General features: G+C 32.0%; 2 protein-coding genes across 4 annotated transcripts in view; both read right to left on the bottom strand.

The window, feature by feature from the left end:
• The window catches only part of LOC139518826 (uncharacterized), a 29,873-nt gene extending 18,708 nt beyond the window's left edge, over positions 1–11,165 (bottom strand). The window contains exons 1-2 of the mRNA XM_071310426.1: positions 10,999–11,165; positions 1,998–2,082 (exon numbers count right to left, since the gene is read on the bottom strand). Of these exons, the coding sequence (XP_071166527.1) occupies positions 1,998–2,082; positions 10,999–11,010 (97 nt within the window). The 5' untranslated portion in view covers positions 11,011–11,165. The remainder of the gene's footprint in view (positions 1–1,997; positions 2,083–10,998) is intronic.
• Positions 11,166–13,342: 2,177 nt separating this feature from the next.
• Positions 13,343–23,458, bottom strand: LOC139518824 (uncharacterized). 3 transcript variants are annotated; one of them, XM_071310422.1, is made up of 6 exons: positions 23,356–23,458; positions 19,487–19,571; positions 16,980–17,212; positions 16,082–16,229; positions 14,732–14,911; positions 13,343–14,022 (listed from the first exon to the last, which is right to left on the bottom strand). In XM_071310422.1, exons 1-6 carry the CDS (start codon positions 23,359–23,361, stop codon positions 13,838–13,840), a joined length of 837 nt encoding a protein of 278 aa, XP_071166523.1. In that variant the 5' UTR covers positions 23,362–23,458; the 3' UTR covers positions 13,343–13,837. The 3 variants fall into 3 exon arrangements, with proteins under 3 accessions (XP_071166523.1, XP_071166521.1, XP_071166522.1); XM_071310420.1 differs by having other exon boundaries at positions 23,261–23,372; XM_071310421.1 differs by lacking the exon at positions 23,356–23,458 and adding an exon at positions 22,220–22,336.
• Between the last annotated feature and the right edge of the window lie 474 nt (positions 23,459–23,932).

Genomic DNA, 23,932 nt, shown 5'->3' with positions numbered 1-23,932 from the left:
ATCGAATATAATACACATTTGTTGTTTTTATTGATTAAGATGATAACACAATGTTGACTGCTGTACCCCTATTTTTGACATTTGTACTCTTTGAGTGTGTTTGTTTTGTTCACGCATCGTTGACAATGTAACGGAATTTGATGCGACTGTCATATAAGTGAGAGGTATAGCTAGCTATAAAACCAGGTTCAATCCACCATTTTCTACATTAGAAAATGCCTGTACCAAGTCAGGAATATGACAGTTGTTATCAATTCGTTTGATGTGTTTGGACTTTTGATTTTGCCTTTTGATTTTGGACTTTCCTTTTTGAATTTTCCTCGGAGTTCAGTATTTTTGTGTTTTTACTTTATACACAAAAATGTGATGGTAAAAAATCAATTCAGGTGGGATTGCTAATGAGACAACTAGTTATCCACCAGAGATCAAAGGTCATTGTTCTTGTTAAGGATGAGGTAATTTAAAACCAATGCTGGATCCATGACATTGATTTTATATCAAGATCCTTTTTAGTTATATTTATCAAATTGAATAATAAATTAGGCGAAATAGTATTTGACGTCACTGATATGTCATAATTACCGTAAATATTTCACAAACATAGTATTAATTAACGAACATTAAAAAAAATTAACTAGGCACATACTAGATACTAAGCAACATCAGATCAATATCTTTTAATTAGGCATGATGTGGCAAAACAAATTTTGCGGGAAGGTGTCTCATTCTTAATAAAACCGAGGCAATCCCTATTAAAATTTCGTCAGCAGTTGAGGTTTGAATAACCATACGCGTTCATCAGAAGGTACCAAGGCCTTGTTGATAAATATTCCAAATCAACTTAAAAAATTATACACGATGGTTTTGAAGTATATACTATCGCTTATCAGTTTGATAACGTGTTATAATTATCTTTTTATTTTTATTTTTAATATTACTTTTACTGTTTAAACTGCTTGATACATATGACGTGAAAATGTACTTATTCATTCCGTCTTTGTGTTATTGTTCTATGATAATGTTTGTAGTCTTGTCTTTTATTTTTGCGAACGTGCTTTATCTAGATGACTTTTTGTGCTTTTTTGATACGTATGATGCAGCTGCATTCTTATACATTCTGTCATTGTGTTATTGTACTATTGTAAAACATTTTGTACTCTTGTTCATTATTTTGGTATGTTCTTTGTCTATATGCCTTTTTGTGCTTCTTTGTTACATATTTGTATATTTTTATAGTTATTAAGATTAAAACAAAATGTTGACTGATGTAGCCCTATTTTATACATTTTTAATTTTTTACCTATAATTTTTGTTTATTATGTGCACACATCAGTATAATGGAATTTGATGCAACTGTCATGCAAGTGAAATGTTTAGCAAGCTATAAAACCAGGTTTAATTCATAATTTTCTACATAAGAACATGCCTGTACCAAGTCAGTCTATTGTTTTTGATGTGTTTGAACTTTTAATATTGACATTTGATTAGGACTTTCCTTTTTGAATTTTCCTCAGGGTTAATTTTTTAATGATTTTGATTTAAGACAAAATTAAAACCTATTTACCGTACTACTGTTCTTTAACAGACTATTGTCTCTTAGTCATATGGCTTAGATTTGTGATACTTGAAGGGGCTTAAAATCTTTTTTTTTCTAAATGATGATCTGTATATACAAAAGAGTGGAAAAGATAGCAAAGGGATATTCAAACTCATAAGCCGAAAACAACAAGAGAACGTCTAAGGATACTGCTGATAGAAAATCCATCCAACTGATACATAGTCATGCATACATCTAATAAATTCAATCACTACAAATCAGTTAACATACGTAAATAACAGATTGAAGATTCTATGGATGTACCATCATGTGTAATTTACTTTGTTTTTCGAACGCAATCGCATTTAACTTTCAAAAGGCTGATGTCATTATTATCATTTCAAAAAAAAGATTTTTAACCAAGGGAAAACCTATGCAAAACTCATGCGTAGTTTCTTACCAGAATCATTCCACGCCGTTACATAGTCTGCACTATTGAAAACTGCTAACAAGAATAAAACTACTTTCATCGTCAAAGTTTGGTTCTACAAAAATAACAAAAATAAAACATAAGTTTATTATTATTGTGTAAACGCAATTCAATTCATTTCATATGTACAGTAATCTAGCAATTGATACTTCGAGCGCCCCACTCAAACGGTAGAAATAAAACAACAAGTTTGTCGGATGTGTAAATGATGCATTGACTTGTACAATCCGATTCACTCTCTATATACAAGTATTGTTCATATGTACAAAATTAAAGAAACTAAGGCTCCAATTCACTCATGCAAAGTTGAGTTAGATACATTTAGCGATTTTGGATCCATTAAGTTTATATAGGTTCTCACGCATTTAATGATTCTCAACTATTAGCTCAGCTGACTAACACATGGTTTCTTCAGTTTTTTACCAAACACTGATATTAGTCAGATGGCAATGTCCAATACAACTTAATTTTATGTTTGCGAGTGGAATTGATGAATGTTGTCAAAAAAATTCCGTTTGGGCTCTATGCAATTATAAATAAGATTGAATATTTACGAATAATCTGCCCCATAAATTTGATAATATTAAGAAAACGACAAAGCACGGTAGGTGTAGTGTCCGGCTAGGATCGTGGTTTTTCGAGGGATTTGATCGGGCTTTTTCGAATGTGACCACTTTTTGTCGAGTGAATATGTTCAAAAATGTAAACAAACAGACTTCTTTTCTAACAAGACGTGATATATAAGCTTGAGTTCGATATACAAGGTTATAGATGATATGTTAGCATTTGAGATATAAAGATAGAATCATTCTGACATCGCTTTTCGTTTAAAATGTTAAATTTAGACTTAAAATGCTTTTATTCCAAAATACCGAATAAAGCCATTTTCTTACACAAACCAATGCAAATGTCGACGGAAATGCATACTTGGAATCTATATATCCTTAGATATACAGACACTCTACAAAAACTATTGTTATTGCATTGGAAACGACATTTTGAGAGTAAATTTAGATTTTCATGTCCGGGCTTTTTCGAGAGCAGTCAGGGCTTTTTCGAGTGTGTCCTTTTTTTATCGAGTGATTATACACATTTCTTATAGCTATAAATGTAATGTGTTTACGTTTAAAAACTATAAAATAAAGGCTCAAATTAAGTACTTTCAAGGCACATGGTGTATCAACACTTGCATTTTATAATGAAACAAGTATCGTTCATTTGTAAATATTCTTTTTCTCACATCTTATAAATTACATGTACAGTATATATCCGTGATGTCAACAATATAATGCGAGTTTTCCGGACCATAAATGTATTTGGACCTCATGGGATAACTATTACAGAACAGCAAAATGCATGTCGACTTGGAAGATAACTTCCAAAAATGTCTTAATGAACTGTTAAACAAGAGTTCAAATGTTTTACTAACTGATAAAGAGTCTAATAATTGAAACAAGAGACGAACAGAAAACAGATACACCCAGCTTAAGACAATTAATTGAAAAACAATGGGTTTCAACTTGTAACTTATGTTGTTTTCGGTAGCCTTTGTACTATAAAATTAATACATTTCATGTAACCGTCATTTTTATAGATAAGTTTATTGTATTATTGAATCGTTTCTAATGTATACCTTTATGGCCCAAATTGGGATTCCCCTTGGGCAATGATTTGTTTAGCCACCTGTTTCGCCAAAACAATATATTTTTCGCCACTTTATTATTTTTTTCGCCAAGTAACATAAAGATATCTTTCGTTTCATTTTTTTTCTACCCAACCCCACCCCACCCCTAAACCGTTAGTTTTTCCGTTTGAAAGGTTTTAACTAGTTATGTTGGTAGCCCTTCATGGCTTGTTGTTCGGTGTGAGCCAAGACCCCGTGTTGAAGGCCGTACCTTGGCCTATAATTGCTTACTTTTATAAATTGTTATTTTTGGATGGAGAGTTGTCTCATCGGCACTCATACCACATCTTCCTATATCTATCATATGGTCCGACCATACGCGTACAGTTTGACCATATCAGTATACATTGTACGCGTATGGTCCTAATACTCATATGGTCCGGAACATAATCATAGACAATTAGAATTGAGACGTACATACATATATTGTATAAGATGAGATTATGTTCTAAAAAGGGTATACATCTTAGATATTTCATTACTAGTATCTATTGTCTTGTATCTTGTATTATTTATTTTATTGTTTAAGAAATGGAAACCGAAAATGACAAAATGCTACAACTTTTAGGAGGAGTCTGATTATGCAAATATAATAATTTGTCATACAGCAACTAAACACCATGATATTAACTTCCTTTCAATAAAAGAAAAGAGTCTAAAAGTGGAAAATATGAATATTAATCAAGACATTACAATGTTGTTCCTGGTGTCATTCAAGGCACTGGACAATCAAGCTGGTGAAAGCATATGATATACACATTTTGTATTTGTCTATCATTGCTAAAGGATCATATTTAAGCTAATGAACTATTCATTTCATTGTTGATTTATCTGAAATTTTATTCAAATTTTGTGTTCAACGGCAATAGTAATGGGGTGGATTAAGTGTGTGTGTTTTTTCATGTTTTTTTTATTAATAGATTTTTTTAGTTCACCACAAGAAATATTATTAACTTCAAAATCAAAAGTAGCATGATATTAAGTTAAAATAAATATGAATTCCCTGCATAATGTTCTAGACACCGTTTTGTTAAGTTATCACTAAAATGAACACTGGAAAGAAGTCGTATAACGCTCTCCAAACTGAATATTTGCATTAAATTAAATGTTTTTGATGACTTATTGGGAACATATGATATTGACCTTCACTTAATTACAGTTATAAACTAGAAAAAACTCATTTCTTAAAGCCTAGAATACCTTCAAATTTTCTGTAAAAAAAACCCGGACCATTGGTCTAAAAACCCGGAAGAATTCACAGTTGCTCTCGAAAAAACCCGGTCAATAACAAACACTGATTTTTTTTATTAGATACAAGGAAATTGAGCTTATTTGTTGATTAAAACATATATAGGTTGCATTTCTGTAAATATTGACAATGCAATTTCCCATAGGAACTCCTTTTACGGCTAAAACTGTACCACTTTTACTATGAAGTTTTGAAAAAAATCTTATCCTAGAATTGAAAGTTCATATGCACCACAATTTTTTTCAAAGGTCAAAATATAGGGCTGTGCAGCATATTTTCAACGTTTATATGCCTGAACTTCTCAGAGTTTAAACTTACACTAATTTTCTTAACTACCCCTACCTCGAATGAAAGGTTACCACAGATTTCAATGTAAACAATATGCACGTGTTTATTTACTGGTAACCTTCCCAAGTTCTGTCTCTGCGATATGGAACACAGAGAGCATAACTGGGAACCAGTATGTAAACACAATTAATTTTCTATGAATATTCAATTACTCCCCAAAAGAGGCGTGTTTTGAGAAACAGCTGTATTTACAAAGTGCAACCTATAGTATTCAATATAAGATGGGTAGTAATGTTAAAACTGTTATAATTACGAAATATGCGTTAATTGAACTTATCGCATGTTTTATCACTCGAAAAAGCCCGAACTACACTAGAAAAAAGTGGACAAAGAGATATCAATGAGACTAAAGAGATGATTCATTTTTCAGATAAAAACTTTCCATTTTCATGCAACAACATTCCAGAAGTAGCTCCTGCATGTGAATTATTCCAGTTGATGCAATATTCAAAGGCTTGTGATTTTTGTCATTTCCCTTGATAGATGCTGGCTTTTAGCAAGATACTACATGTAATAAACCAATGATTTTGAATGGTAAAGTGGACGCCATCCATTCGAAATATTGACCATAACTAAGTATTTGTGTTGCAGATGACTATGGAATTTCCAACTTTAGTCGTTATCCTGTCCTCTGTTCCTCGATTGTAACATAAACAATACAACTTTACTTTAAACCACCAGCGGTTTTTGGTGAAATTGATTTTATCTTTAGTTTATATGTAACAAGAACACACCCGCGAAATCGTGGGAATTTAAATTTAAGTTAGTTTGCCTAATATAGAGTTGGTCAGTTAACTGAATAACATATTGGAATTTAAATTTAAGGAAGTTTGCCTACGATAGAGTTGGTCCGATAACTGAAAATACACATTTCTATATATGCCTAATGGATGTATAAAAAAGGTCGTATAATAACATAGATAAAATTAAACATTGTTTTGTTTTTGTTACGGCCCCGCAACGAAGTTTTCGGTACCATACAGTTTTCCCCTTGTGTGTCATTCCGTCATTCGGCAACAAACCATTATACGGACTTTTTTTCTAAACGCCTTCAAATATTTTGCAAATTTTTTGGTATGTGAGTTAACCATGATGAGTTACAGATCGAGTCCGCTCCGCTAACTTTTGCCGAATTACTGGCTTTGGACTTCCGATAATTGTTGAAAATTACAGTTATACGGACTTTTTACTTAAACGACTTCAAATATTGGGCTGTGTTTTGGTATGTGAGTTAACCATGATGAGTTACAGATCAAGTTTAAGTTTCGTTCCGCTACGATGTTTTTTTACAGAAATTAAGGGTGTACGACTTTAAAAATTGTTTAAAATCATAGTTATGAAGACTTTCGGTAGGATGAAAAATACTGTTCTCCTATCTTTTTTAGTTGTAATGTCTGTCTTGGCTTTTATTTTTTTACTAGTCGGTCCTGCTTTTTTTTTATATTTTAGCCTGACTTTATCCTGCCTTTTTTTGCCAAGTTGCTCATCATGCCCTTTTTACTCCAAATTCTGTTCTGCCTATTTTTTCTTCAATTTTTTTCATATATCCCCAACACATACATCCTCTACCCCTTTCCCCCTAAAATTCATACGACAGATCCCTATAATTAAAAAAATATCAAAACAATCTTAACAGTCCGTCCGATGACGGAAACAATATCGCGACGACTTTATTATCGTTTTTCTCCACAAATAACCCAAACAGAATAATCGCGAAATAGCGGACATTTAGAGCTTGGCTTGGCTGAAAGTATGTAAACTTTTGTAGGATGAATTTTTGTAAAAGATTTAATGTCTAGAGAATTTCACAAAAGGTATCAAAAGTCATAGGTACTTGGAGATAGGACAATTTTTTAAAGCCTCTCCCTTTTTTCCAAAGTCCGTTATTTTTTAGTTTTCTGTTAGATTCCATTATTTTCGCATATCTGTATATATATTATGAAAATGCATATATGATCAATAAGGTGTATTTGCTATTAACTATCAATTCCAAGTTTCTTCTCCACGCAAGAGTCTCTATATATTATAGTAGTATAATCATAATAATCACACCCGCAAAATCGTGGGCATTTAGAGCTTGGTTGAAAGGTTGTATACTGTTACAGGAAGAATTTTTGTAAAAGATTTAATGTCTGGAGAATTTCAGAAAAGGTATTAAAAGTCATAGGTATTTGAGACAGGACACATTTTTCCAGTCCGTTATTTTTTTTTGTTTTCTGTTTAATTCCATTTTTCGCATATCTGTTTACTATATATATATATATATATTGAACATACATATATATCTTAAATAAGGTGTATTTGCTATAAACTGTCAATTCCAAGTTTCTTCTCCAAGGCGATCACTGCTATATTATATAGAGAGTCTCTTTATATTATAGTAGTACAATCAAAATATACATGCAAAACGCAAATATAATATTGTCCTGTCCCGGAGTATTACGTATAAGTTGAAAACCGGAAGTTTTGTATGACTTAAAAGTCAGTCTGATGACGGAAACAATATCCGGATGCCTTTAGGTGTCAGACCACCAATTAAATATCCCTATCTGTTCAACCAAATTTTGCAATATTCACAGCTTTCTAAATATTTTACCTTAAGATTGTATTCTTCTGACATTCCAGTCTCGTTCAAATCTCGTTCTGGGATTATTTTCAAAATATGTGATACAAGTGGAAAATATCAATGAATTTAAAAAAAATGATATAATCAAACTTAACTCTGTGAAAAAAGTGAGTATATCCAATAAGTAGTTTTCGAGTAATCTTTTATTACCAATCAAGTCAGTCTTTTTAGCCCAAATATTGAGAAAATGGGTGAGGGATACAAAAAATGATTTTACCAGAAACACGTACATCCCACATCCATTTTTTTCTTTCCAAATTTCTTAGATGTGTATTTTTTCCATCATTTATAACACAGAAGTTGAAAAATTATGCATTTTGTACTTAAAACAGAGAAAAAGCACAAATTTACAAAATTGACAACATGGTAAAATTGACACAAAAAAAAAGCATAAAAATATGATAAAACTTTCTTATATCAACACCTACCTTTAGTTTTTTTTTTAATTCAAATTTATTCAGATTGGTCCACTTCATATTTGTTTAAAAATGTACGACAAAAAGTTTAATTGTGGAACTGTGATATTTTTCACGATTATAGCCCAAAATAGGTTAAAATTGATGAAAATGGGAAAATCATAAAAATTGGGTACTTTTAAGCGGCCGCAGCAAAAATGAAGTGCACCACCACATGATTTTTTTTCTTCGCCAATTATATTTCTTACAGTCATATAAACCCAAAAATCACGATTAGAAAAAAAGTTTAATTTTATAAATTTTTGGCTCCTCAGAGGAGTTTTAACTACATTAAAACCAGGTACATCCTGAATTGTACATGTATCAGCTTTCTGCATGCCAATTTTCAACATACATTTTAAGCCTTCTAAGAACGGACCTTCAAAAAGAGGAACTCAAAAAATAACCCCTGGTTTTCTCGAAATTTTAAATTAGTATACTGTGGAGCGCATTAATCTTCAATGTTCAATGCAAACTCGTAAATAAATATATTTTGTCTCAAAATGGTCTAAATATATTTCTCTTTCACCAAAAGTTTCATTTTTGCAAAGGAGTAGGTCAAGTAAGACCCCTTTTTGGCCCCAAAATACAGCAGTTGTACAAAATTGTTTAAAAAATGTAATTTTTTAGCTATTTATTTGAAAGTAGAATGCTTCTGCTGCATAAATATGGGCTGTTTGTGACAATATAATGCACATATATCGGGTACTAGCATCATAAAGTCATGCTTTATCACTAAAATCGTCATAATTTTAGCATTTTATGATTTATGAGTTTGACTGTCCCTTTGGTATCTTTCGTCCCTCTTTTAGTTAAATTTTAGAATGTTTCTGTCTGTAATGAAAGTGACCGCATCCGTGTTCATTCTTTTAAACCGAAATGTAAGTTGTATTTGATGATGATACATAGCACATACAAAGGTAGAGAATGAACAGGGATGCGGCCACTTTCATTTTTGTAAAAAATCGTCGGAAAAGTGACATTTGTTTGCATATTTGATAATTTTTCCAATATAAGCTTGAATTGGAGCGTTTTTAATGACCTAATCAGTTAAAAAATTTCACATAAACTTATTTAATCAACTGATATAGACACTTAAGTGTTTAAAAAGTGTCCGAAATCTTTCGTCAGATGAACCTGCAATTTTAGGCAAAAATCAACCCTTACCGGACCTACTTCGTTGTTGGTTAGTTTAAGTAAACAAGGACGTCAAAAGCACTATTTTGTGTCAGAGTAGGGCTTCTTTTACGTTCTACATTGGAGGGAGTAATTGGCGGTCTGACACCTTTATTTTTGTTTTTCTCCCAAACTAACCCAAACTGAATAATAATAAAAATGGATGACAAATGCGGCTATGCATGGTGCCCATAGAACACAGAGGAATGATGAGTAATTTACTTTGGAAGGAAGAGAAGCAACACACAAAATGTAGTCTTCTCGTTTAATAGTATAGATGTATTGTGGATTAATCTTTTTGTTCATATGAAGATTTCTTTTCGATATGGTGATGACTGCATTTTCTTCTGCTATTAGTTTTTAGTTCTCTCCCCTAGTATATTTCCAACGTTATTGCAAACACTGAACAACTTTAAGTGTACCTATGGTCAATGATTGTACATATATATATAAAATCGTCTTTTCACCTTAGCCTCCAATTGGTACACAAAGGGCCGTTAGATTAGACCGTTGGTTTTCCTGTTTAAATTGTTTTACTCTAGTAATTTTTGGAACCTCTATATCTCACTTTTCGGTGTGAGTCAAGGCTCCGTGTCGAAGGCCTTTCTGTTTACCTTTGTATCGAGCATTGTCTCATTGGCACTCAAACCACACTTTCTTATTTCTATCAAAACCTGTTACAAAATTTATTATTATATAAAGGCAACAGGAATATACTACTGTTCAAAAGTCATAAATCGATTGAGAAAAAACAAATCCGGGTTTAACACTAAATAAACGAGGGAAACATATCAACTTTATAATGAACACAACGAAATATCAGAAACACTGAGGTACAACAAAAACCGACGCCAACTTTCAATGAAATGGACTATTAGTTATATGCTATAATCCTGACTTGGTACAGATCATTTTAAAAAAATGCTGGTTTGAAACCGTGACTGCTGATCAAAAGCACTATAATCTATGTTTCGACGATTTTGTTTACTGGTTTTATTAGTCTCGTTTTTTTTTTGGTTGTCACCAATGCTTTGTTTATTTTGCGATTGTCGAGTGTTCGTTATAAAGGTTTCAAAGAGCATGCGGCATACGCACTGATCTCATTTCGATTGTTTCTCTATTCATATTTGTCGTTTGATATACACTGACTTTGTATTAATATGATACATTTTTATTGCAATTCTTAATTAATTATATAAATGTTCTTAATTAATTATATAAATGTTCTTAATTAATTATATAAATGTTCTTAATTAATTATATAAATGTTCTTAATTAAAGTTACAACTCCCATGCACAGGATAATTTTAACTTGAACGATTTTAGTCCAAATTTATTTAATACTGAAATACCTTTTTCTGCGTTATCAATAGGGACTTTCTCTGAAGGTAAAGGAACATAAAATTTAAAAAGGAAAATTAATAGCGACTTACCACCATAGCCATATAGAATAAATATCGAAACACAGATATAAGTATGTTATATTTAGTTTTAAGTTATCAAGGTAACCAACACCACACCGTCGAATTGATTTATTTAACACTTTAGATGTTGATAATTGTTTAAGTAACTGATATTCTTTCACAACCCGGACTTTATATTTGTGTAATCCGTGTATCATGAGACGTCAATCCTCACAGATAACTTATGATAAACTTTTCCGATTATACAGGTTATTGTTACGATCGGGTTTTCCAGAAAAGAGGGACGAGAGATAACAGAAGAAGAGTCAAGCTCATAGATTGAAAATAAACTGACAACGCCATGGCCAAAAATAAAAAGACAAACAGACAAATAATAGTACAGAAGCAACAAACATAGAAAACTAAAGACACGAGTGAGCAACACGAACCCCACAAAAAACTGGGCGTGACTATAACCAAATCACCGTGGTGGCAGTAACTTTTTGAATTTGACCATAATTGATTACCGTTGCTTCAATGGCGTCCACGCCAGCAGCAACCCCTTATCAATAATATCATGATAAGAAATACAAGGTCAAATAAATCTTGTAGATATTTCCTTTATATGCAGGAGATTTTATATTGTTGGTTCAAATAACTGGTAATTACGAAATGAGAAAATTCAAGTCATCTTCTTTGTCTTTAATCTTAGATCTCAACTGATCCTCTTTTTAAATTTCTATATTGAAAGATATGATGCAGATGAATGGGTCGAAAGATAACAAGCAAATGATTATACTCATACGTCGAAAACAAACTGAAAATACCAAGACAAACAAAAAAAACGAAAAGCAACCAAAAGATAACAACAGTATACAAAACACAACATAGAAAACTTAAAACTGGATAACACTTAAACCTGTTCAAACGACGTCATCAACGTAGTCACCAAACATTGAATTGTTTCAGTGAGAGAATATCATTAACGTAGCCACCAAACATTGAATTGTTCAGTGAGAGAACATCATCAACATAAACACCAAACATTGAATTGTTCAGTGAGACAACATCAGCAACATAAACACCAAACATTTAATTGTTCAGTGAGAGAACGTCATCAACATAACCACCAAACAATTAATTGTTCAGTGAGACAACATCATCAACATAACAACCAAACATTTAATTGTTCAGTGAGAGAATATCATTAACGTAGCCACCAAACATTGAATTGTTCAGTGAGAGAACGTCATCAACATAAACACCAAACATTGAATAGTTCAGTGAGAGAACGTAATCAACGTAGCCACTAAACATTGAATAGTTCAGTGAGAGAACGTAATCAACATAGCCACCAAACATTGAATAGTTCAGTGAGAGAACGTCATCAACATAAACACCAAACATTGAATAGTTCAGTGAGAGAACGTAATCAACATAGCTACCAAACATTGAATTGTTCAGCGAGAGAACGTCATCAACGTAGCCACCAAACATTTAATTGTTCAGTGAGAGAACGTCATCAACGTAGCCACCAAACATTGAATTGTTCAGTGAGAGAACGTCATCAACATAGCTACCAAACATTGAATTGTTCAGTGAGAGAACGTCATCAACATAAACACCAAACATTGAATAGTTCAGTCAGAGAACGTCATCAACGTAGCCACCAAACATTGAATTGTTCAGTGAGAGAACGTCATCAACGTAGCCACCAAACATTGAATTGTTCAGTGAGAGAACGCAAGAAGACAATAACAATCAAGACCAAGGAGTAAAAAAAGACTCACAAAACCAAAAGACATTTACATCAACAGTTACAAATAATAAATAAGAAACAACACGAACTCCACTAAAAACCGGGAGTGAAATCAGGTGCTCCGGAAGGGTAAGCATTTCCTGCACCGTATACGGCACCCGTCGTGTTATTTCTTTGTTCAGTTCGGTAATGATGGAAGGTTATTATGACTGAGGAAGAATATCAGATATGATTTCTGACACACTTTTGTCATAATGGCCAATCAGCTTATGATGGCGACCGTAAAATTTCTTGAGTGATGACAAGTGATAATCATGGGATACTGATTAATTTTAATGAAGCAGTCATTACGATAGAAAATACGACCAATATTTGTTATCGATGAAGCTTGAAACAATGATATCAAATAATCAATTTCAGCGCATCAAACTTTTTAAAAGAATAAAGTAAGCAAGAAAGAGTGTTGTGTATTGTGCAATTGCAATGATCCATTTAACAGAGAAGAATTTGTAACAGCGGAATTAAGCAAACATGGCTTAAACACAAAATAATAATTAATGATCGACATATGTTCTGGCAGATACGTATTGATAATATGATATGAAAGACAAAATATGAGGTAGATTAAACTTTTATTTTTCTTTCATGCAATGCAGGCCTTTAAAACATAATTGATAAATAATTGACGCAAATGAGTTTCGTAAGATAGGGTTAACGTGCTGAATTGCAAATTTCCTAACACTCTCTTGTTTTCATTTCAAGCCATGTCGGGATTAGTAATCAACCGGATAAAATGATTATATATTTGTCATTATGAATTTAAAAATATCTACCTCAATTAAACATAGGTCAAATATGTTTCATTTCAAATAGAGTACCCATTACGAGCAAAATTAGTCCAATGATTAGCAATAAAAGCACTTTAAAAAAAAGTGTTATTAACACAAATCCAATCATTATAGATTAAACATGTTAAAGATAATTCAGGACGGATATTTCAATTTTTTACCATCAATTCGATCATTCTGTTCAAAACAAAGTTCAATATATTTTCATTCTTTTCAATATAACATATAAATGTTGAAAAAAAACCGTGAAATGACATTTTAATCAGTATCTTGTTGGTCCTCCTGCTGGATACTGAGGCTGGCCTACATTAGTTTGTGGATATGGAGGCGGTGGATACTGTTGCTGGTTGGAGTAGCCTTGTTGTGGAGCAGGATAACCAGTATTTGGAGGAGGGGCATACGGAGGAGGTGCCGCTGGACCAGTAGAGTATCCAGGATTGGGGAATCCTGAAAAATATGACACATCTTCAATTATTCTGTTACCCATAATAATAAAATAATGTCACTTATTTCAGCAAAAAATTCCATATTTAATGTTATAGTGTTCTTTTATTTGTCTTTGAAATTGATTACAAAATTCCATGTTTATTCATATCCGTAATATTTGGTAATATCTGTTTAGCTTGTGTCTGTACTTATGCATCCCGCCAATATGTAATGGTTGTGCTGTGGTCCTATTTTGTATTCTTGTCACTCGTTTTGCTTTTGTGCTTTATCTATATGCCATTTCGTGTTTCTTTTGTTGACGCAATTGTTTATTTTTTATAGTGACTAAAACTTTCTGTTTGCATTATTGCATTTTGTAAAAAAAAAATGGACAGAAAAAGTCCTGCAGAACTATACGTCTACACGACATTATTGCAGCTATTCGTTGCACATATACTAAAGGATTATATATTTCATGTTCTATAAACTATGTCCACTGGATTTTAACGAGTTTCTTATATTTGTTCTAAAATGCAGCATGCCCTCCATTAAAAATTCAAGTCGTTATTATGATGTATTCGCAGTCAAATCTTTCACCGTTATTCATAGGGTATTCAAGACAACTGTTTCAATTCCTTTATCTCTTTCAATGTTTTAGATAAGGTGTTCCAAAAACTGTTTCAATTCCTATGTACAGTTTCAAAAGAAAAATCAATAAATATTCTCTTACCTCCCATTTGTTGTGAACCAGACTGGGTTATGACAGTGGTAGCCGGAGTAGGAGCACCATATGTTGTTATTGATCTTGCATATACACGTCGTCTGCAGACAACCCCAAAGATAACACATAAAACAACAAAGAAAATAGCTCCTGCCACTGTACCGCCGATTGTTCCAGTATAACTATAATCTGTTAACAGAAACAAACATACTTAAGCATCATTAAAAAGCTTTAACCAGAGTCTGTTTACTTAAATGGAAAGTAGATAACTGGTGTATTGTTTCAAATCGTCTTTGTTTAACACCAAGAAGAAGGTATCCAAAGGTATTTGCTGATTGCAATCATTATCGCCAGCAGTACATACAATACTTACGTTTTCAATGTTTATTTTGTGATATTGACACACAGTTTATGGGAATTCGTAGTTTTGGTTTCGAAATATGGAGGATTTACTAAATTTAAAACATGCCAATACAAGGTTATCATTCCATGGTGTACTAACTCTTGTTAGGCTTCCATTTGGTTATGTGATTTAATTATTCATTTTTATTCATTTCTCTGGTTGCTCAAACATTTACTTTGAATGTTCTTAATGAAGCGCATTTTAGGTAATGAAAAGCATTTTAAGTAAAGAAAATTTACGTTTTTTTTTTTTATCTGAGCGTTATTGATGAGTCTTATGTAGACGAAACGCGCGTCTGGCGTATTATATTATAATCCTGGTACCTTTGATAACTATTTACACGACTGGTTGAAGCCACTGCTGGAGGACGTTTCACCAGCCGAATAGTCAGCACTTCGGCGTTGACATGAATATCAATGATGTGGCCATTTTGATAAATTACTGTTTACAAAACTTTGAATTTTTCGAAAAACTAAGGTTGTTTTGTTTATCCCAGGCATAGATTACCTTAGCCGTATTTGGCACAAGTTTTTGAATATTTGATCCTCAATGCACTTCAATTTGCACTTGTTTGGCTTTATAACTATGTTGATATGAGCGTCACTGATGAGTCTCATGTAGACGAGACCCTGGTACCTTTGATAACTATAAACATGAGATGAAAGCCTTATTTTTCATTTGGCCTTTGATAGATAGTGCTTCTTTAATAAAATTTGATTTAATATATCATATATTTATTGAGAACTTGTCCACTTCTTAATAGTCGTTAATATATAATAATAATAATAATAATAATAACAATGATAAATGAAGTAAAATATCTATTTGAAAAAAAACCTGCGTCTTCTAACTGACTGAAATGCCGGATTCTTCTGAAATTCTAGATCCCTTTTTGAAATGATTATTCCCACATTAATATACAACTTATTAGGTATGTAAATAAGCTTTATAATTACAGGTATATGTCTTCACAGCTGTGACATCTAATGTTATTTGCCCTTGGTTGGAACTGGTAAGAGATCCTGTACTGAGCTCAATGTCAACATAATCGTCTTGGTCTGAACACCATTGAAATGTTGGATCACCACCATATTTTGTATATGTCTGTAATAATTATTGATAAAAACATAAAGTTACAAAATACAAAACAAGTTATAAGATGAAGCAATGATAGTTTTAAAATATGTTTTTTATGCAAATGACAAAATCGGTCAACAGTCAAAAAGAAAATATGCTTGTCACTTGTTAATGTTGAATCACAAGTCAGAAATCTCGTAGGTTATGTATGCTTTTTGGCATCTCAGCATGTATAGTTATCATAAAATTTGTTGTGTGCAGTAAACCATTGGTAGACTCTTATTCATTCACGTGTCAACTAAAACAATTGAAGTTGACATCTTAGTGTATAAAGCAATGTATTGCTTGTTCTTGGAGGTCGTTGTTTTTTTGATTGTTTTAAAAGGTATTTTAATTGTCTTATTGACATAACTTCAAATCTATTTATACCTATATACATGTATGGACAAAATGACACTTGACGCTTGAATTTAGATAGTAAATCAAAAAATTAAAATTTACGTTTTTGCATTTTCATGTGCATGATTGTTTCACGTGGTATCTAGGTTCTACAGATATTTGTTAAAATTGTATGGTTAAAAATAAGATAAACATTTCCCGTTAAAAAGAATAAATGTGTTAACTTTTTTTTAAAAGGCTTTATATGCTAATAGTATACTAACTTTAGATTTGGACACATATTTATCCCAATTAAAAAATACACGAACGATATATGTTTATACCTTTTGAATGAATGTAGAAAGAATGGTACTTCCGCTGTAATATATATGTATATACCTTTTGAATGTATGTAGAAAGAATACTACTTCCACTGTAATATTTCAGAGTAACACCAGCATCCTTAACATTCCAGATTGTTGCTCTTATACAGATTTTGTATTTATCAAGATCGTCACTATAACCATGAAATGATACTCTGCATCCACTGAAATGCGTGTCTCCATTCCATGTCATTTCGTACGAATGATCTTCAGTAACATCATGGATTGTCGAACATGCTCCAAAACCCACTGGAATTAGTAATCATATTCATGTGTTGTTAGAGGATTATGTACACATGTAAACCATTTTCTCTAAAAATCGAATATAATACACAAAAAGGTGACGGTAAAACATTTGTGTGTTTGCTTATGAGACAGCTAGCTATCCACCAGAGATCAAATGTCATTCATTTTGTTAAGGATGAGGTATCCAAAAGACTTTGTTGATAAATATTCCGAATCAATTTAAAAATGATACACGATGGTTTTGAAGTATCGATTATGAGTACTGGCATTGTTTATCAGTTTAAAAACGTGTTATAATATTCTTCATATTTGTCTTTTTGGAATATTACTTTTACTATTTAGTCTGCTTGATATATATGACGTGGCTCTGTATTTATTCATTCCGTGATTGCGTTATTGTTCGATGATAAATATTGTATTCTTGTCTTTCATTTTTGATCATGTGCTTTGTCTATATGCCTTTTTGTGCTTCTTTGGTACATATATCGTAGCTGTATTCTTATACATCCTTTCATTGTGTTATTGTACTTTTGTAAAACACTTTTTAATCTTGTCTATCCTTTTTGCTAACTGTTCGTTGTCTATATGCCTTTTTGTGCTTCTTTGTTACATATTTGTATGTTTTACAGTGATAAAGATTAAAACAAAGTATTGACTGATGTACCCCTATTTTTGACATTTTTGCCAATAATGTTGTTTTTTTTGTTTACACATTATTGTCAGTATAATAGATTTTGATGCGACTGTCATGCAAGTGAGAGGTTAAGCTAGCTATAAAACCAGGTTTAATCCACCAGATTAAGAAAATGCAATTACCAAGCCAGCCTGTTGTTATCCATTCGTTTGATGTGTTTGAGCTTTTAATATTGACATTTGATTAGGGACTTTCCTTTTAGAATTTTCCTCGGAGTTTTTGTGATTTTAATTTTAAACAAAATTCAAATCTATTGACGTATTACTGTTCTTTAGCAGACTATTTATTGCCTCTTAGTCATATGGCTTAGAATTGTGATACTTGAAGGGGCTAATCGATGTACCATTATCTGTAATTTACTTTGTTTTTTTCGAACGCAATCGCATTCAACTTTTAAAAGGCTGATGGGACTCTACTTCGTCAGAATTATCTCCCCATTACGCCAGTTCATTTTCACAATCGTAGAAATGGAATCATTGTAGGGATGACGCGCTACCAATTTTGCTCATTGAAACCGATAAATTTATCCACATTGCACCATTACGATCCTTATATGTCAGTTGTATTTTAAAAGACAAATGTATCAACTAGCTAATGAGCATCAGTTAATGATCTTGTCTGCATTGATTCAACTTAAAACTATTGTCTGATCGATTGTCAGGTGTTTTTTTTTCGAAAATTGATAAACATTTAAAAAAATTCTAATTAAAAATTTTGTTGAAGGGCAGACTAGATTTTTTTTAGTGTATAAAGACTATAAACCCTAGTTTTCACACACAAAAAAATACATTTTTTCAAAGATATGCATTTTCATCATCCAACTTGAAAGACTGTCGTCAAGTACTTTCAGTAAAAAATTAGCTATTCGAACACACCTTCTCTGTTTTTGTGACTTATTAGATAGGTATTTCACTTGACCCATATATTTCATCTTTTAGTACTGTTATTTTTTTGTGTTATAAAGTCAATCTGTAGCTTTGGTATATAAAAATAATAGAATCTGAAGCGAGACGATGTATGAAATAATCTTACTTTGTACGATATCAAGTCAAAATATTCAACCCAAACACGCCCTAACATAAAAAGGTGCACTCGATTTTCTCTTTTCGATATAATTGTTATCCATATTTTGGAATTTTTTCTTGAGTCACATAATGGAAGGGCAGACACGAACATTTTTTCACTAATAGATTGATATGTTTTCCGTCCGTGGTATTTTTTTCAAAAAAATCGGAGGTTATGAATTTTCTTCATCCAACTTGAAAGATACCCATGTCGTCGACTTGAAATATAATGGTTCTGCTTAACTATGTACTAGATAAATTGAAAACTTATGCAAATGGTGTTTTTAAAATAAAACACCTAGTAATTGAGAAGAAAATTGTAATTTTGTTTGTTTCTATTAACTTTTAAAAATTTTGTCACTATAGTAAACAATACAGTACACATTTATCGCCTTCTCTAACAAAGAGCTTCGATTCTTTTGTTCTATTTCAACCGGGTTTCCGACTGATTGTCATCAGTTAAAAATGAAGATTTCATCCAAGGGAAAACTTATACAAACATTAGGCGTAGTCCCTTACCAAAATCATACCACGCCGTTACAAAGTCTGCATTATTGAAAACAGCTAACAGGATTAAAACTACTTTCATCGTCAAAGTTGATTTCTACAAAAATGACAGAAAATAGAACATTAGTTTATTATAATCGTGTTTACTCAATTCAGTTTATTTGAAATGTACAATATTCTGGCAATTGATACTACGAGCAGAACAATATACGACTGTGCCATCCGCCCTCAAACGGTAGAAAAAAGGACCAAGTTTGTCGGATGTGTAAATGATGTATTGACTTATCAAATCTGATTCGCTCTCTAAATAATGTGTACACAATTTAAGAAATTAAGGCTCCATCAGTAAGATACATTTGGCGATTTTAGAAATAAGGGTGACGTCATATAGTTTCTCACGCATTTAGTTATTCTCAACTATTTGCTCAACTAACTTATTGTCAGTTAATTTTAGATTTATGAGTTTGACTGTCCCTTTGGTATCTTTCGTCCCTCTTTTACACGTGTCTCTATAGCCTTTTAACAAACACTGATATTCAGTCAGTTTGTAATGTACGATACAACTTTGGCCGGAAAAGACTTTCTTACAAGATTCAAACCCTGTTAGGAGTAGTTCCTTTTAGTTTTGATGATCATACTTGCTTTGTTTAATATGTAACTTAAAATATGTTGTCGATTGGACCTCTATGTTATTGAGGAAATTCAGTTTGGGCTATATGAAATTATAAATAAGATAGATCATTTTACGAATAATCTGCTCCATACATTTCTTTATATTTTAAAGAAATCGACAAAGAGATATTAATGAAGCTTATATATTACAAATAAAGAGATTATTCATTTTTCATATTGTGAACCTTCCATTTGCATGCAACCGGACATTCCAGTAGTAGCTCCTGCATGTGAATTATCCCAGTTGATGCAATATTCAAAGGATTGTGTCTTTTTGTTATTTCACTTGATAGATGATTACTTCTATCAAGAGACAAAATGTAATAAAGCAATGATTTTGAATGGCAAACTGAACGACATCCCTTCCAAAGTTTTACAGTTACTTTGTATATGCATTGCTGATGACTAATGAATTTCCCACTTAAAAGTAACAATCCTGTCTCCTATTCCTCGATTGTGACATAAACGATGCGACTAACGTGCTATAAACCATCGCCGGATTTTGGTGGAATTTATTTAATCTTTATTTTTATATGTATTGTATTGTGGACTTATCTTTGTTTTTTTGAAGATTTCTTTTTGACATGGTGTTGACTGCATTTTCTTTTGATATTGGTTTTCAATTTTCCTCACTAGTATATTTCCCTCGATATTGCAAACACTGAACAACTTTAGGCTTCCCTAATGTCATTGATTGTACATATTTGTTTTTAAATCGTTTTTTCTCCTTGGCCTCGAATTGGCACACACATGGCCATTAGATTAGACATTGGTTTTCCTGTTTAATTTTTTTACGCTAGTCATTTTGGATACCGGTATAGCGTGCTGTTCGGTGTGAGACAATGCTCCGAGTCGAAGGCCGTACTGTTCACCTTTTACATATTTGTAACTTGGATCGAGCATTGTCTCATTGGCACTCAAACCACACGTTATTATTTCTATTAAAACCTTTTTTTCAAAATTTAATTTTATATAAAGGCAACAATAGTATACCGCTGTTCTAAAGTCATAAATCGATTGAGAGAAAAACACAAAAAAACGAGTGAAAAGCATCAATTATAAGAGGAAGGCAACGAAACATCAGAAACTCTGTAGTGCAACAAAAACGAACGGCAACATTCAAAGAAACGGAGCATCTGATAACAACTGCCATTACCCCCCCCCCCCCAAAAAAAAAAAATGAGGACCAAATCATGGTAACAAATGATAAACAAATTGTTTTCAAATCGTAAAGAAATTGTTATCAAATCTTTAACAAATCAGAAGTAAATCATATTCCTACCTCAAGCAAATCATAAACAAATTGTTTTCAAATCGTAAAGAAATTATAAAAAAAATTGTGATCAAATCTTTAACAAATCAGAAGTAAATCATATATTCCTACCTTAAGCAAATCATAAGAAAATCGTAAATAAATTGGCACCAATCATCAATTCACATGCAGATTAATCAGTTACATGCAGATCAAAAATATGTTCTGCCCCTGAAACCCCCAAACTTTGAAGCATAATTGTCTTCATTTTACCTTAAATAGCTACTCCTCTAATTGTAAAAAGGATTACTATCTTTGGTTGCGATGAGGGACGAAATGTACGCTCTGTGTAGGTTTCTCTTACTTCTCTCACGAATTTGATTATAACAAAATTTGAAAAAAACATGGGCAACCAAGTGTACGTAGTAGAATGATGTCGAATAGGTGATGGCTCCTAGTCTTGGTCCGAATCTACTACATTGTAATATAAATTTGCCCTTTTTGCCCGGGACCTGGTCAGTAAACATCATGAACAATTAAAACACTAAACTTGCCAGTGAATTTTGTCTGCTGGCTCGGAAAGCTAGTCTTTAAATTAGTGTTTCGATCTGTTTACACATCTTTTACACATTTTTATTTTGAAAATTAATCCTTACAGTGCAAAATTATCATGATTATAACCAGGGACTTTCTATACTATTATAGAAAGTCACTCTTATAACGAAATACTGAAATGCACAGATTCTAAATGTTAAAGGTTAACGTTTGAATAGTATTAGTTGAATATGTGAAATTATAAATGAATAACTGAGATTCCTTACCACCGTCATCTTTCATAGACTGAATAATACTCCTCATCTTGCAACCTTCTTTGTTCAGTTGATATAGAACAGTAGTTGAAATTTGAATTTGACCTCAATCGGAAGTTAGATAGATAGATAAACAAAGAAAATTGGAATGCATTAACATTGTATTCATTGTAGCAAATCATCAATGAATCACACCATGATAGCTAACAAAGTTAACAAATCATTTTCAAATCATTTCATAGGATATTCAAAGTTAACAAATCATAATGAAATCACACCAATCTAGCTAACAAAGTTAACAAATCTCGTTCAAATCATTTCATGCGATATTTTAAGTAAACAAATCACAAAGAAATCACACATAAACAGAAACAAATTGCTTACAAATCATACAATAGAAATAAATCACAACGAAATCAGTTTTCGGGAATTTGGAAAATTCTGATTTGTTTATGATTTGTTTAATGAATCGCAAGCAATTGGTACTAACAAATTGCAGAATCACGATTTGAAAGAGATTTGAATACGATTTGAAAGCAATTTGTTCATTTATTATTCTGTTTGGGCCTGACTAAGAACGGGCCATTTTAAAGAAAAATGGTGGCTTGATCCGTGACTGTTTAAAAATAAAATTATTTTGGGCAAATCTATGTTTTGACGATTTTGTTTAGTCCCGTTTTGTTTTGGTAATCACATATGTTTATTTTATTTGGTGATTGTCAAGTGTTCATTATAAATAGATAAAGGTTATTCTAGAGCATGTGCCATGCGCACTGATCTCATTTCGATTGTTTTCACTTTTATATGTGTCATTTGATAAACACTTCCTTTGTATAACATGATACTTTTTTATTGTAACTTTGAATCCTCAATTTTATAACTGTTCTTAAACTAAAGTTGCAACTCCCACAAGCTAATTTAAACTTGGACGATTTTAGTCTAAATTTATATATTACTAGTAAACATAAATTCGTTATTGATCCTCCCATATACCAGGGTACAAAAAGCAAAAAGTAAAAACACGCGGTAATCTGAACTTCCTATGATACGTACACATATAATTCGAGTCTTTTTCTTCATTATCAATAGGAACTTTCTCTCCTGGTGAAAAAAGGGAAAGTTCACAAGGAAAATTAACATTGACTTACCACCATAGCTATATATGAATAGATATCGAAACACAGATATATGTGTGTATTAATAATTCAAAGCTATCAAGATAGCCTACTTCATATTAGCGAATGGGAAATATTTAACACTTTAGATGTTGATAATTGTGTAATTATCTGATATTGTTTCACAACCTGATGGACTTTATCTTTGTGTAATTCTGTGTATCATGAGATGTCAAACCTCAAAGATAACGTATGATAAACTTTTCGTTTTTACAAATTGGGTTTTCCATAAACGACTAGCCAAAATCACCGTGGTGGCAGTACTTCTTTGAATTTGAAAATCATTTGATAACCGTTGCTTCAGTAGCTTCCACGTCAGCAGCAATGCCTTATAAAAAATATCATGATATGGAATACAAGGTCATAATATCTTGTAAATATTTGCTTTACATGCAAGAGATTCTATATTGTTGCTTCAAAGCTGAGCTTCAAAGAACTAGTACTGGAAGTAGAGAAATGATAAAATTCAAGTCATTCCTTTTGTCGTTAATCTTAGTTCTGAACTGATCCTCATTTTTAATTTCTATATCGATTTATATGAAAGTGGAGA

This window comes from Mytilus edulis, chromosome 4, assembly GCF_963676685.1.
Source record: "Mytilus edulis chromosome 4, xbMytEdul2.2, whole genome shotgun sequence".
NCBI lineage: Eukaryota > Metazoa > Mollusca > Bivalvia > Mytilida > Mytilidae > Mytilus > Mytilus edulis.
The sequence above is the reverse complement of the archived record's forward strand: the minus strand, read 5'-3'. Positions and strand labels throughout refer to the sequence as shown.

Bases quoted from the DNA above. Each gene is read 5' to 3' on its own strand.
- LOC139518824 (XM_071310420.1), bottom strand. From the start codon at position 23,347: ATGTTAATTTTCCTTGTGAACTTTCCCTTTTTTCACCAGGAGAGAAAG. The intron at 16,230-16,979 runs GTATATACATAT...TAATTATTACAG, and splicing joins TTTCTACATACATTCAAAAG to ACATATACAAAATATGGTGG. The intron at 14,912-16,081 runs GTAATTATAAAG...TTCTGTTAACAG, and splicing joins AGCTGTGAAGACATATACCT to ATTATAGTTATACTGGAACA.